Source organism: Porites lutea, chromosome 14 (genome assembly GCF_958299795.1).
Source record: "Porites lutea chromosome 14, jaPorLute2.1, whole genome shotgun sequence".
Taxonomy (NCBI): domain Eukaryota; kingdom Metazoa; phylum Cnidaria; class Anthozoa; order Scleractinia; family Poritidae; genus Porites; species Porites lutea.
Window position 1 is genome coordinate 5,380,954 of NC_133214.1, and position 14,553 is coordinate 5,395,506.

Below are 14,553 nucleotides of genomic sequence, written 5' to 3' on the forward strand. Positions count from 1 at the left end.
GAAAAAGGTAGAGTCATCACTCTTCGCAAGGTTACACTGAAGCATTAAAGTTACACTAAAGCATTCAAAATAGCTCATGCACGTTTAACGTGCCTATGTTTTAACTATGTCAGTTCAACGAGTCTTGATATTGCTTTGAAAGTATCTTCTAGTGAAAGAAGAAGATGGAAAGTTGATGGAAAGTGTTCAAATTTCTCCTTGTGCCTTTATTTGCGAACGCAAGGAGAGTTGATGTTTGCAAATTTCGGGTTGAAAATACGGCCACTTTGAGACTCCCACCACGAAAACTAATATAATTTCTCACTTTTCTCAAAAATAAAATGCTTTTTGCGAGAACAACTGAAGCATTCAAAAAGCTCATGCACGTAAAACGTGTCTATTTTTTTATAATACAGTTCTTCTTTCCTCTACTGTACGAATATTAAAATCTTCAAGAGTTCATGAAAGTTTTACTAAGTATAATGTCAGAAAAACAGTGAGCCCCATTTTATTTAGACTTGGACCCTTCTGAAAGTGCTATTTAACCTGTTGAATTGGACATATTGTACTCCGGGGGGTACTCCCTAAAATGGCTTATACGGAGAGGCTCCACCCGAAAGGGGTGCCATTTTCAGGCTTTAAGTATATGAGAGGGTTGGGATTTCATTCGTTGAAGTATGTGAAAGGATAGGGAAAACTGTCATTTCGGCTGGTAAAAAAGCCCAAAAAGGGCTTACAGATGCATTTCATGGCTGTGAAAGAGCTCAGTAAAGAATCTGGTTTTATGATTTGTTCATATTTTAACAGTGGGTTTACAGCAGTTAAGAGGGATACAAAGTTCTAACCTAGGTATGTGAAAGGGGTACCATTGCCAAAAGAAGGTATACGAAGGGGTACCTTTTCTGTCAAAAATGGTATATAAAAGGGTAAGGGTTTGAGCCTCGGGGCGGAGCCTCCCTTTATAAGACCTTTATAAAACTTTGTTGAGAACCCCCGGGACTTCAATCTTTGCTGAATTCCTAAAGACGCCTTGTTCGTATACAGAACAAGGTGAAATTATTGTCAAAAAAAAAATTTCCTTCGTTAAATTATGCTATAAATTGGATAGTAAATAGATTTCCATATGTAAATAATAACTATTATCCCCAAGTGGCCTACTGCTCGTGAGCATGTGATAGGAAAGTCAGAGATCTTGAATATATTATCGTGTGAGAGGGTTTTCATTGCAGTTGAAAATTGGATAGTGAGGTGTTCTCGAACTAGCGGGCTTATTTCGCCTCAGAACGAGAACCTTTGAAGCTAAAAACTACCAAGCGGTTTCTGCAGATGCTGTGTTTTGTTTTCTTAATATTTTTTTCGAAAATGAACGGACAAATGCGAGTAAGTTGGATAAATAGAATATATTTAATTTCAACGCGCATGTAGTATTCTTGGTTTGCAACCACGTGACAAGGCGGCCATGTTGGGGGTCAAAACAAAAGAATATTTACTCGAAGAATTTACATGAAAATAGAGTTTAGTTCCCAGAGGAGAGAAATGCTTTTGTTCTTGACCACCAACATGGCCGCCGTGACGTCACGTGTAAACCAGCAATTAAAGCGCTAACTGTGTTCGCCGTAGTTGTCCGATTACTCATTTTCTTCCAACAATGCTTTGGGTAGGAACAACGTTTCAGTTAAGAGGTAGTTTGTCAGCTCTCTTCCGCTATTTGTGCGTTTACGTTCACAAATGTGTTAGCCTATTATTTTAGCATTAAATTTGACCAACATTTTGTGGAGCGATTTCTACGGTCACGATTGCCTTCAAACTTGCAGACATAAAACTAGAGAGCTCTGAGGTTTATTTGCTGAAGTAAGAGAAAAATCTGTCGTGGGATTTCGAAGTAATTTTTCATTTTTCGTAAAAATGAGGTTTTAAATATATGCCGATATCTCAAAAGTTTTTAAACCTATAAGAAAATAAGTAACATTTTCTTAAAGTTCTATCATTATTTATTAAGGATGCAAAAAATCGTAGAAATCGGTTGAATCGTTCATTCTGAAAAACGCGAATCAAAACATAACCAACACGCATATAAATAGGAACGGGCCACCTTAAACAGAATTGAAATGAGCTTAACTAAACAAATCGTTAGCATTTCAGAATTTTTTCATGCTCCCTAAATTGACATTAAGAATAAAGCTTGTAGGTTACTTGAGGAACAACTTTGGTGCAGTGGTTATAAGAAATATCTGCTTTGCAAGTCGCTTTGCAAGCGAAGCATAATTATAGTGCCCAGTCTCCTTTATTTACACAAATTGTTTATGGTGCCGGGGATTTGGCAAAACCCTCTTCCCCTTACGGGACCAGCTCAGAGTCATACTAACAGTAGATCCCAAGCATAAAACGATGAAGAGCGTAAACCTTATTGTGTAACTGGCCCTCTGCGTCAAATAATCCCACAAAGTTAGAATAAAAAAATGTAAACTGATGTGCGACTAAATAAGCGTCTCCCACTTAGTCTCCCACCTTGCATGACACGAAAAACGATAGTGCCGTCAAACATCTGACTCAGACTACAGTTTCGTCGACTCCGGTGGTAATTCAATTTCGCCTTGTTGACTTGTTCTCTTTAGGAGCAAGGCCTTCATACAAATTCAGGAAGACAAGTCGGCTGACAAACTTTTCATTTTTGATCAGCAAGCGGTCCAACGCGAATAGATCAAATGGCACTCTTTCTAAATCTACATAGGATTGGGTACACTGTTTTTCTGATTTTTTGCTTAATGAAACTTACGCAAATTTATGAAGATTGTAATATTTATGTAGAGGAAGGAAGAATTATAAAATCAGTGCTGCGCTTGTGGCGTGACACATTGCGACAGTGTGTTGGACATGTAAGAGAATCCAACATACAGTAAAAACCCGCGTATAAGAACCTAACATTTAAGAACCTGTTAGGCTAAAATTTCATTTTTAACCCATTCGCTCCTGGAGATTTTGCCGGAAAACGCGTTTTGAAGCTAGTCGAGTGGTTTTCTGGTCACTGTCGTGCTATAAAGAGCTAAAACTTACCAGAAACCGGTTTACAGGTCGTACACTTCGCGGCCTTCTGATCCAGATGCAAAATATCAGCTTGCGAAGTTCGGGCATGCGCAGAAAGCAGTCTTGACTTTCACTTTTCGCTTTCTCTCCTCCCTTCTTTTTTCGCGTTTCTTGCCTCATTTTTTTTTTCTCTTGCTGGGCATTTAGTAGGCTTCATTTTGGTGGGAAGAGTTTTTGGAAAGCTTTTAGGATCTTAGGATTAGGCGAAGGAAAGGTAGGTGGGTAATGGAACAAGATTTTCATGGAGATTTTCCGGTCAATGTCACGTGGTTTTTTGCTTGTTTCTCCGGTGTCCTTGACTAAATTGTGCTCATTCTGGTATGGTTTGAAAGATCTCTTCACTCTGCACAAGTTAGCGAAGAAAGTTGTCCTTGACCGTTAAAACTGATGACGTCACAATGGGTAGAAAGGACCTGGATCCACATGGGCGGTTACGGGCGGTTCAGGGGCGAATGGGTTAAGCACCCTTCACATAAGAACCATTTTAGGCTAAAATCCTAAAACAGGTTCTTATTTTCAAAAAAGAAAAAAATATATAGAATTAAGCAAGATTTATTGACAATTATAGTGAAGGTTACAGTACCATAGGTTTGATTGTAACAGAATCAGAGTAAAATAGTATAGTATTTTGCTTAACGAAGCCTCCAAGAATACTGTTTTTGGACATTAAACACCAGATCATTTAAAAATTCAGCTTTATTTCTTGAACAAAAGTTAAGAACCTAATTAAGAACCTAGTTAGCCTAATTTTACACTAAATACCATTTATATAAGAACCTGTTTAGGTTAACTTGGAAAAACCTAGGTTCTTATACGCGGGTTTTTACTGTAGTACCTTTTTCATGCACGGTAAGGAAAAATATGTTTCTGCCCATCATAAGCAGCTGCAGTAATTTGGCAGGGTGTCAGTGTGAAAGGAAACTTTGTAGATATGCACTGAAGATGATGGAAGGGATTTGAATGCGACGACATGCATTACTACATGGTGGATGAGACCTAAACGAACCGTGACTTGTGAGTGATTTGACTTTGGCTCTGAAATATTTCTCGCATTGATTGCTTTGTTAATGGTATGTAATGTGTCAGTTATCTATTAATAATCCCATCGAAGCGATTTATTTTGCTGGAAAACGTCGAATTAGATTTTCCTTCCAAGTTATATCGCGGGTAGTAATTTGCATAAATTAACCGCCAACCACACGATGCCTGTTTTTTTAAACCAAAAATCATTAATCTGCTCGATAACTGACTGTAAAACGTAAAGGAATGCAATCTATAGGAACCATCCAACGTTCTTGCTTAACACCGCCCCAATGACATTATTTAAAAGAAAGATAGCGGATGTTGTCTCAGGTACACATTTTCATTTGATTGGCATGTAAAAATGTATCGAGTGCCCGCGGGTTTTTGAGCATGAAATGGTTCACAAAGGGTGAAATATTTACATCCTGTTTCAATTTTGATCTAAATCGGAGTGCTAGTAAGAAAAAAATGTGTTCAGAAGTGTCTATTTTTAAGCCTTGTCAAAAAACGTTTGCCCCCCCTTTTAAATGACAATGAACAGGGGCCGTCAGGGGGGAAGCTAGAGAAAAATTGATAACATTTTTATTGAGAGGAAGGATGATATTTTGCTATCATGTAAACAGATTCTTAACTGTTAGTCTTCTTTCAGATCTATTCACCTGACAAAACTCCAATTTTCAAGGAGAAAATTGTCCCAAAAAATGCAATTTCACTTATGGCTCAAACTCCCCCCCCCCCCCCTCCCGCCTGATGCCCAGTGCAGGTTTTTGTTAGACGTCAAACAAATGCCACAGTGAGTAGTTTCGTCTGAAGTACTAACTACACACAAAGTATGAGGGAAGGTTTTGTTTGACCATTTCCAATTTTGCTCAATCCTTAGCGGCATTCGATCTTAAGTTTAAAGAGATGTACTTTTTTTTATAAACAGATGCTGCAAATGCTTTTTTGGAGTGGAGTCAAAATCAGCTTTGCTCATTTTACAACAGTACCGCTAGCCAGTTAATGATTTCTCCTTGGGACCGGGATAATACCATGGATATTGATGAGGTGTATGTCCAGTTAACACTGCTGAGAGACGACAGAACACTTGCTGGAACAACAAAAGAAAAGATTAAAGATTACAGCGAGATATTTGCGAGCCATGGTCATCACCTAATTCCTAAGAGAATTTTAGTGTACGGAAGACCAGGAATAGGAAAGTCGACATTCACTAAGAAACTCGTCGTGGACTGGTCACGTGGTAACAAAGAAAGCCTAGAGAAATTTGCTGTTGTACTTTTAATCAAGCTCCGAGATGTTTGCAACAGGCAAGATTTCTGTGACATGCTACAAAAGGCCGAACTGTTGTCTGCTGATGACCCTATGGTGTTTGGCCAGCTGTATGATTACATCCTTCGTAACCAACAGAAAGTCCTACTTATTTTAGACGGCTATGATGAATACAGCGCCGAAAAATCATCGCCAGTTCATCAGATTTGGAAAGGCAGTCTGTTGAGAGATTGTACTCTTCTTGTGACAACTCGACCGCTGAAAAACGATGAGTTAAGACCAGGAAGTCATGCTCAGTTTGAAATTAATGGGTTTGATCAGTGGCAAGTTAAAAAATTTGCTCTTAAGTTTCTTCGAGATCAAACAGAAGTGGACAAGTTCATCACTTTCTTGACAAAGCAAAACCTTTGGAGTTTAGCTGAAATACCACTTCTCCTGTTGATGCTGGTACTAAGCTGGAAGGTTTATGATTATCAAGGACCATCAACATCCCGCGCAGATGTGTACAACAGTTTTTGTCAGACGCTGCTTGATCACGTCACTGCCAAAACCTCAGATGAGGCATTTAGATGCATAGATGAATACAAAGAAGCCCTTGCAAAGTTGGGGGAACTTGCCTGGCAGGCACTTTTAAATGATTGTCTATATTTCAAGCTCAGCAACATGCCTCAGGACATTCGGTTATTCCTTGAGAAGTTTATCAGTTTTGGCTTTTTACAGCCTTCAAATCTTTTAAACTCTCCTCGTCCTTTGAAACTAGCGTTCTTTCTCCATAAATCGGTACAAGAATTCCTTTCCGCCTCGTTTTTAGTTCGTGATTTAAAAAATACCAAGGAGACCTTCAACAGTCTGTCTAAAGTCGACTCAATCAAACGGTTCAAGGAGCTTCTTGAAGTTTTCAAATTTGTGTCTGAGTTGTCATCAGAAGCTGCCGTTGCTGTTTTTCGCCATCTGAAGATGATAGGAGAGAAAGATGGTCTGACAGGTTACAACTTCGGTGAAAATCCCTCTATTGAGGAGTTCACTGAAGAACAAGAAGAGTTTTATTATATCAGTCTCGGATTGTTCCTTTCCTGCCCTGCATCAGAAAGGCAAGCTGTCTATTCTTCTTTTCTACAAAGCGTTAACGGTGTTATAATGATGAATGTTCATCAAAAACACCTGCCTACAGTTGTTAGAGAACACTGTTTGAGATCAACAAGTTTTCTTAAGCCAGATTGTGTATTTTTTTTTAAAGATCGGCCTTCAAGGATATCTATTTCTGAAGTTGAGCGTGCTCAAATGTTCTCTGTCATGTCGGATTTGGACACTGTTGTTGTGACATGTTATGGTGACGTAAAATCCGTGAATATGTACCACGTTCCAGATCCTGACGAGTTTTTCATTAAGAATGTTGGACATCGATTAGTGTTCTGTAGAACTCGCCTTGAGTTAATAGAACAGCTGAGATCATTAATATCAGCACCAAAGTCTTCTCTTCAAGAGCCTGATCACGTGTCACAGAATCATGATGTCAGCAGTTCTTTGCATTTAATTGAGAAAACATCTGACCAGACTCTGATACACTCTCTGTCATATTTGAGAGAGATTACAATTCAGGGCCCAACAAGTGAACTTGTCAGTTTACTGAATAATCTTCACCATGTGCCTCAACTATCTGAGCTCACTTTATTTCAGGTTGGTATGGGGAATCAAGAATGCCACTTGCTTGCCTCTAATTTAAAGTATGTTGGTGAGTTGCGCTTACTGAGGTTATCACGTGACCCACTCGGTCACGGGATAAGTGAGCTTGCCAAACACCTGCACAGTGTACTTCATCTAGAAAAGTTTTACCTGCTTGATACACAGATGGGTGAAGAGGGAGTCGCAGCTTTAGCCCATAGTTTAAAGCATGTGACTCGGTTGAGTGAACTTGACTTATCATGCAACCCACTCGGTCACGGAATAAGTGAGCTTGCCAAACACCTGCATAGTGTACCTTATCTGAAACAGCTAAACCTGGATGAAACAAAGATGGGTGAAGAGGGAGTTACAGCTTTAGCCCGTAGTTTAAAGTATGTGACTCGGTTGAGGGAACTTGACTTATCATACAACTCACTCGGTCACGGAGTAAGTGAGCTTGCCAAACACCTGCAAAGTGTACCTCATATGAAAGAGCTGCACCTGAGGGATACACAGATGGGTGAAGAGGAAGTCACAACTTTAGCCCATAGTTTAAAGTATGTGACTCAGCTAAGTGATCTTGACTTATCAAAGAACCCACTCGGTCACGGGATTAGTGTGCTTGCCGAACAACTGCACAGTGTATCTTATCTGACACGTCTAAAACTGAATGATACAAAGATGGGTCAAGAGGGAGTTATAGCTTTAGCCCATAGTTTAAAGTATGTGACTCGGGTGAGTGAACTTCACTTATCAGACAACCCACTCGGTCACGGGATAAGTGAGCTAGCCACACACCTGCACAGTGTACCTTATCTGGAACAGCTATACCTGGATGATACACAGATGGGTGAAGACGAAGTCACAGCTTTAGCCCATAAACTCGTCTACGTACCAGAACTGGCATTCCTTTGGCTTCGCAAAAATCCGCTTGGCCACGGAGTGACTGAACTGATCAAGTGTTTCAGAAGTAGTCCTCAGCTTCCTGTTCTCCATCTCACTGAGGTTCAACTTACAAAGAAAGAAGCCACTGAGCTGTGTACTTTAGCAAATGAAAGGAACATGAACTTTGCCTCAGATTATCATGTGAGTTGCTGTTTTGTAATGTGCTTTTATTTTATTTTCCAATTATTAATGCTCGTAATACCCAGGAACTTCCTGGTAGACGAAATGAAACCGTTCTTCAAAGGGGCTGTGTCGCCATTCTTATCTACAGTTGACTCCCGATAACTCGAACCCTCACTAACTCGAACCTCGCGCTAACTCGAACCAAAGTCAATTTCCCCTGGATTTCCTTCCTACATTTACCGTAATTTTACCCTCGGTAACTCGAACCCTCGATAACTCGAACCTCCCGCTAACTCGAAGTAATTTTTGCTTCCCTTCAGATCATTTCTATACAATTTTACCCTCGATAACTCAAACCATGTTATAAGCGCGTGACAAGTCGGGAAAAAAACGTGTACTGAAGTCCGAGACATTGAATTTATTTCAAAACAACCGAGTAAATTCTTTGTCTTTACTTTTTTGTCACTCCAGTTCAAATTCAGTGTCCATTCCTGTATACTTTGTTGCTTAATTGCATTCCCTCCCCATCCATTTGCTTATTTCCTTACTTCCGGTTATTTGCTTCAAACTCCCGATAACTCGAACTTTTTTCGATTTCCCTTGAACGTTCGAATTATCGGTAGTCGACTGTATACTAAAAAAGACACATTTTTGTAAACGAAAACTTGTCGAATAGTGGTCCAGTCGTCACATCAATTGCTAATGTATTTTGTCTGTCTTTTGATGTCCTGCAGGGGTGGAAATAGATTGCAAAAATCATACTCCATCAATAATATTACTACGTCATGGACTAAAATGGATTTCAATATCAAACTCACGTTCTGTTAACGACTGCTATATTAGTGCACTGAAATTATTTAAATTAAATGTATTTGGCATTAGATGGTCAGGATGAAAATAGATTGCACTTTAAAGTTTTGACTTCATTTTTGAGCTTTTTTGAAAAAATAGCTCATATGTCAGTGGTTTGAGCGTATGTATCTCTGTGGCTTTGTGTTTTCGGATTTCTGTTGCAGGAGCCAATAAGGTTGAAGATACTATGAGTTGATGCCTAAGAACCAATGAGATTTTGGCATCTTTCATGACATTCACTCGGCTTAAGGACAAACAAGGGCACGTTGAGACCGCCATCTTGATTCTTCACAAATTTGTCGTCTTTTATTACGGCTAAAGGTGTTTAGAAGCATAACATTGAAATATCTTTATGATTGAAACGCTGAGTACAGTGATGGAGCTGTTTAAGGGTCCATATTTTAGTGTGGGTGCTGCTTCAAGACATTTATGACCTAATTCAGCTATCGCGAATGGTACAATGCACTTATTTTATAATTTTTGAGTGCTGTTTTACCTGCTTCAAGGTAGAGTGTAAAAGATCATATATTTTTCAAAGTTCCTCCAATGAAACAATAATTGAAATTTAGATATGGACCTTAATTCTGGAGTATGCGGCCTATAAATTGTGGTTGTAGAAGTTTGAAAAGCAAGGCGAGTACAGTTAATCCTGTAAACAAGCTTTATTCTCTCGCTTAAAAACTTCAACAGACCTTTTTCGTACCAGCAAAAAAAAATATATGAATTAGGTGAACAACATGAAACACGCTTGCTGCTTAAGAGCGACGGTCAGGAAATATCGACCATCGAGTGGCAAGAGTTGAAAAATCGATTGTCTTCATTTTTTGTCCATAAATAGCGTTTAGATAGATAAGTAATCTGATGTAGGTTGTTCTCGCAAAAAGCCTTTTATTCTCGAGAAAAGTAAGAATATCAGTTTTAGTGGTCGGAGTCTCAAAATGGCCGTATTTTCAACCCGAAATTTGCTAACATCAACTCTCCTCGCGTTCGCAAATAAAGCCCCAAGGAGAAATGTGGACACTTTCCATCAATAGAACAACTCTTCTTCTTTCACTAGAAGATGCTTTCACAGCAGTATCAAGACTCGTTGAACTAGCATAATTCAGAAACGAAGAACAGGTTTTTACGGTGACAAAAACTTTAATTTAGTAGTTGTTTTCTACGGCATTTTTCTTCATGTGGTATAGCTCCAAATTTTCCCGGTCCTCGTTTATTCACACATTTAGACATTCATCTAAAGCATACCTGAGAATTGGCTTGGGTTTCCTTAGGCAGCCTCCAAACGAAAGCATCAAAGTCCGGTAAAAATAGTGAAGCGTGACCAAAATAACTTATTTAACGGCTCCAAGTTTCCACGATCGTAAAGTAAGAAGACGAAATATCTTCCTGTTCCGTCATCCTTAGCGAATTACCATTGTTAAAGTCCATATATTTCGATAAAAAGTGAGTCCCAGAAAAAGCGCGTTTGACTTTTTCTTCTGCAAAATACTGTCGGGATCGAAAATGTTACTCTTTCAAGAATTGCGTTCGGTTACTAACGTGATTCCGTGACTGTCATTTTAACGGCTTCGTCTCTTCAAACGTACGTTATGTCACGTGCAGCCACGGAACAGATTGTCACGCAGAGTCGCCGCCTGGTATGGTTCAGCGTTTCAAAATGGCTAAAATTGACCCAGTTTTACCTTTTTACCCCACTCTTTGATTGGAAAAAGAAATTTTGCGACGGGAAAACCTACAGGAAGTACAAAAAACGAGCCTTTAGGCTGTAAATATCTACTTTTGTGCGTTTCGAAATTGGAAGTTTTTACACAATTACCCGCCGGCCTACCATGAAAATTCCTGAACTTCGATGGTGTCTTACGGAGATTACATTCCATAACCCAAGCCAATTCTCAGGTATGTTTTAAATGAATGTCTAAATGTGTGATTTAAATAGCATTAAGAGAATTTGGAGTCATACCACATGTTAAATATTGCCGTCGAAAATGAGTAACGAACTAAAGTTTTTGTTATCTTGAAAACCTATCCCTCATTTTTGAATTATTTCAGTACGACGAGCTTCGCTATTGCCCTGAAAGTATCTTTTAGTGGAAGAAAAATAATTTTTCTGTTTATGGAAAGAGTCCAAATATCTCCATGCGGCTTCGTTTGCGAACGCGAGGAAAGTTAATGTTAGCGAATTTCAGGTTAAAAATTAGGGCAGTCTGAGACTACGACATCGAAAACCGATCTTCTAATTTTTCTCACAAATAAAAGGCTTTCGGCAGGAACAATCTACTTTAGATTTCTTATCTACTTAAAAGCTATCTATGAACAAAAAATGAAAGAAATTGATTTTTCAACTCTTGCCACGAAATTAAGATTTTGGTCGATTTTTCCTGACCGGCGCTCTTAAGAGTCATTATAGTTATTGAAACGTATTTTATTTAGTAAAGATGCGTAATTTAAGAAGAAACAGTAATGTCAGGGAATTAAATGGGAAGAAGCTAGTTGACGAAATAATTACACATTGTTTTATTGAGTAGAATAACATGATATGAGTAGAAATATCTTTCGCCAGTTTGATAATCTTCTTGGAAGGAAGTAAATGTTAGGCTATCAACCGTAATGTTGCATAAAGCATAATTTAATTGCAGATATTGTAAAGCCGAGGTGATTTCTTAAAATCGTTTGAGCAAATATTTCTAGTAAACAATTTGCGTTATTTTACGTACGAGTTGTAAAAGGGACAAGGTCCAACACCTTCACGTACAAGTTGTGTGCATTAGTTATTTTTAATCCTGTTTGCTGAATCACATTCCCTCACGTACGAACCACGAAGGGGGTAAAGTCCACCACTTTCACGTGCAAACTGTATGACTGTATATCTCATGCAGACTGGCCTTTCACAGTTATAATAGTTACATGAATGTATGAAGACCACGACTTTAGTTTTGTAACTATTGGCTCAAGTGAAAGCTTTTTTTTAAGAATCAATAACTTAAAACACTTTTAGAATCAAGTCGTCAGAGTTAAAGGCTTTTTCGTGAAGTAGAATCGCACGTGACAACCTCGTAAATAATGATGATGCAACCATCTACAACAATCGTGAAATTCGTGGCATTTCTTAGCTATTCGGTATTCGACGAGCTTCATTATCTTAAGAAACCTTGAAACCCGCGAGTCTTTCCTCAAACGTTTGGTGAGTTGATGTTCATGGTACTTTAACAATTTGTTTATTTTGCAACAGATGTCGGAAGGAAAGACAAAGAAAAGTGAATCTATAGTATGAGGATCGACTCAGCTGTGCGCAGCGGTTCTCGTTTTCAATAATGTACAGCGATACCCAATTTCTCAGGAAAAGTAGTCTTAATTTAGGATTAGCAGTAGATACGGTTACACTGAAGCATTCAAAATAGCTCAATTGCGCGCGGAGAAATAAAACACTTCCCGGCATTCCTTTCAACTTGTCCGGGCGTCCGGGCCTAATATTTGTCGGACCCCGGAATTAGAGACACACCATTGTTTTCGCAAAACAATCATAGCTACCATTTTCACGATCACAAACGAACTAACTCTACTTTATTTTTAATCTGTTGCTTCTTGTCTTCTTTATTAGGCCAGCTGTTTCGATGGGCCGCATTTATATCGCCTACTCACAAAGGAAGAACTTCAAGAAAAGGGAGTCACATTTGCCGAAGAGTGAAAAAGGGAATCCTGCTTACCACACCAAAAGCCTGAAGAGACCTGGATACTAACTGAACTACAACCACCTGTGCGACAATCATTTAGGTATTCCCGTATTTAAAACATCCCTTTGATATCCCTCTAGTTTTAGTATCCTGTATTTCGGGTAAACCTCGAATTTAAGTATCCTCGCATTTCGTATACCCCCTAATATCCCTATGTATCCTAAGTTTCTCGCATTTTGGTTGTTTCCCTAGTTTAAGTATCCCCATAGTTTGAACCCCTGCGCTCAAAATCCCTGGTGATGTGCGGGGTGAAAAAACTGATCTTACCTTAGTCCTTCTACAACCACTGAAACCGGCTCTACAACTTGACTTCTTTATGATGTTCTTGTTATTTCAGTTCGTTGCGATGTCCTTAAAAATAGTGGAATTGAATTGGAGAAAGACAGTTTTTATTTCACAACGGTCGAACACCAGCTCACTAATAGATCTTCAAAACTTGCACTAGTATATATGCAACATTTACGAGTGCATGCAGTCTCTTTTTGTCTGCAAACTAATCACATAAGGCAACCTTTTAACAATCACACGAGGCCATTTTTTTGCCGGAATTCCTGTCCAAGGTACAAAATACTGCGAGGAGCTTGAGCGGGAGGCATGATCTGGGCGGGCACGGTGTTTGCACGGATCACGCTTGCTACCCAGGGTACGTTGCGACGGATAGTGCCATGAAAAAACAACCCAAATAACAAGGGATGTTAATATCCCGGTAGGGTACTAGGGGATACCCGTAACACTGACCTGAAGTAACGGAAAAACGCACATCACGAGGGATCTAAATACGGAGTTATCCAAAACACAGGGATACCCAGATTAGGTTGGACTAGATCAAGTGATTTTTGTACTTCTTAGCGTACACACTGCATGTGATGCGTATACTATCATGGGTAAAACCAGGAACCCATCAACATCAGGAGTCCATCACTCATTTGAGGCCTGGGTCACAGCGTGTTAATAGGACCCGTCTTATATAAGACGCGTCCTAAATAAGAGGCAAACTATCCCGTATAAACGACACATTTCGTTTCAAATTTAGCTAAGACGCGTCTTATCTAAGAATAGCCCCTAACACCTGTTCTTCGATAAGACGCGTCTTGGCTAAGTCGCGTCTTAATGTTCCGTTTATACGAGATAGTTTGCGTCTTATTTAGGACGCGTCTTATTTTTCCACTTATAAATAGCCCTAATGAGAGCAGAGTAGAATTTCCAGTAATGGCGCATGACATCAACGAATTGTCAGCCGAGGAGAGTTTACTGTGTTCATTTGTTTGAAGAAACGTGTAAGGACCAATGAGGCTTCAACAACAACTCCCGTCCTAGATGGTGCTATCTTCCTTGAACAAAGTGAATTCTGGGGAAAAGAAATCTAAAAATAAGCGGAACGCCTGAGTAACGCATTCTCGGGACGTTTACTAAATACTATCCGACCCGGGGGGGTGGGGTGGCTCCCATATAATAGGGACGGGAATGCTCGTCGGAAAAAAATAGAATTGAAGCGCTTAAGGAGACTGTACTTCAACAAAGTATGGTCGCACCGCACTAAGAAAATGAACCCATCTTACCCTAACTGATATCTGTATGGGAAAAATATTGGCTTTTCGTCTTGGCCACGCTAAGTGAGATCAAAATTCGCAATTCCTACCCCTAAGCGAAACGACGAGCATCCCCGTCACTTTTATGTGGGGGGTCCCCCTCGGGTACGCCTCAAAAGAAATGGGCTCCTGGTTTGTAACTCAACCTAAACGTGTTTAGATTTAGTTTATTGTACAGCTTTCTACCCTGCAACGTTTTCGAATGAACACAAGAAAATTTTGCTGTTTCATATTATGGTTCAAAACTCAATGTTCTATAGTCTGTATAGATTCAGTGTTCGGGTCGTGCTAGCTAT

The 14,553-nt window shown here is 39.4% G+C and overlaps 1 protein-coding gene across 4 annotated transcripts in view; it reads left to right on the forward strand.

The window, feature by feature from the left end:
- The window catches only part of LOC140924643 (NLR family CARD domain-containing protein 4-like), a 57,271-nt gene extending 42,731 nt beyond the window's left edge, over positions 1-14,540 (forward strand). For 2 of the 4 annotated variants that reach the window (XM_073374672.1, XM_073374671.1), the window contains 2 exons: positions 5,015-8,103; positions 12,536-13,753. In XM_073374672.1, coding sequence (XP_073230773.1) covers positions 5,015-8,103; positions 12,536-12,622 — 3,176 coding nt within the window. In that variant the 3' untranslated portion in view covers positions 12,623-13,753. Of the gene's footprint in view, positions 1-5,014; positions 8,104-12,535; positions 13,754-13,939 lie in introns of those variants that run through there. The other 2 variants (XR_012164305.1, XR_012164306.1) reach the window with 2 other exon arrangements.
- Positions 14,541-14,553: the final 13 nt, after the last annotated feature.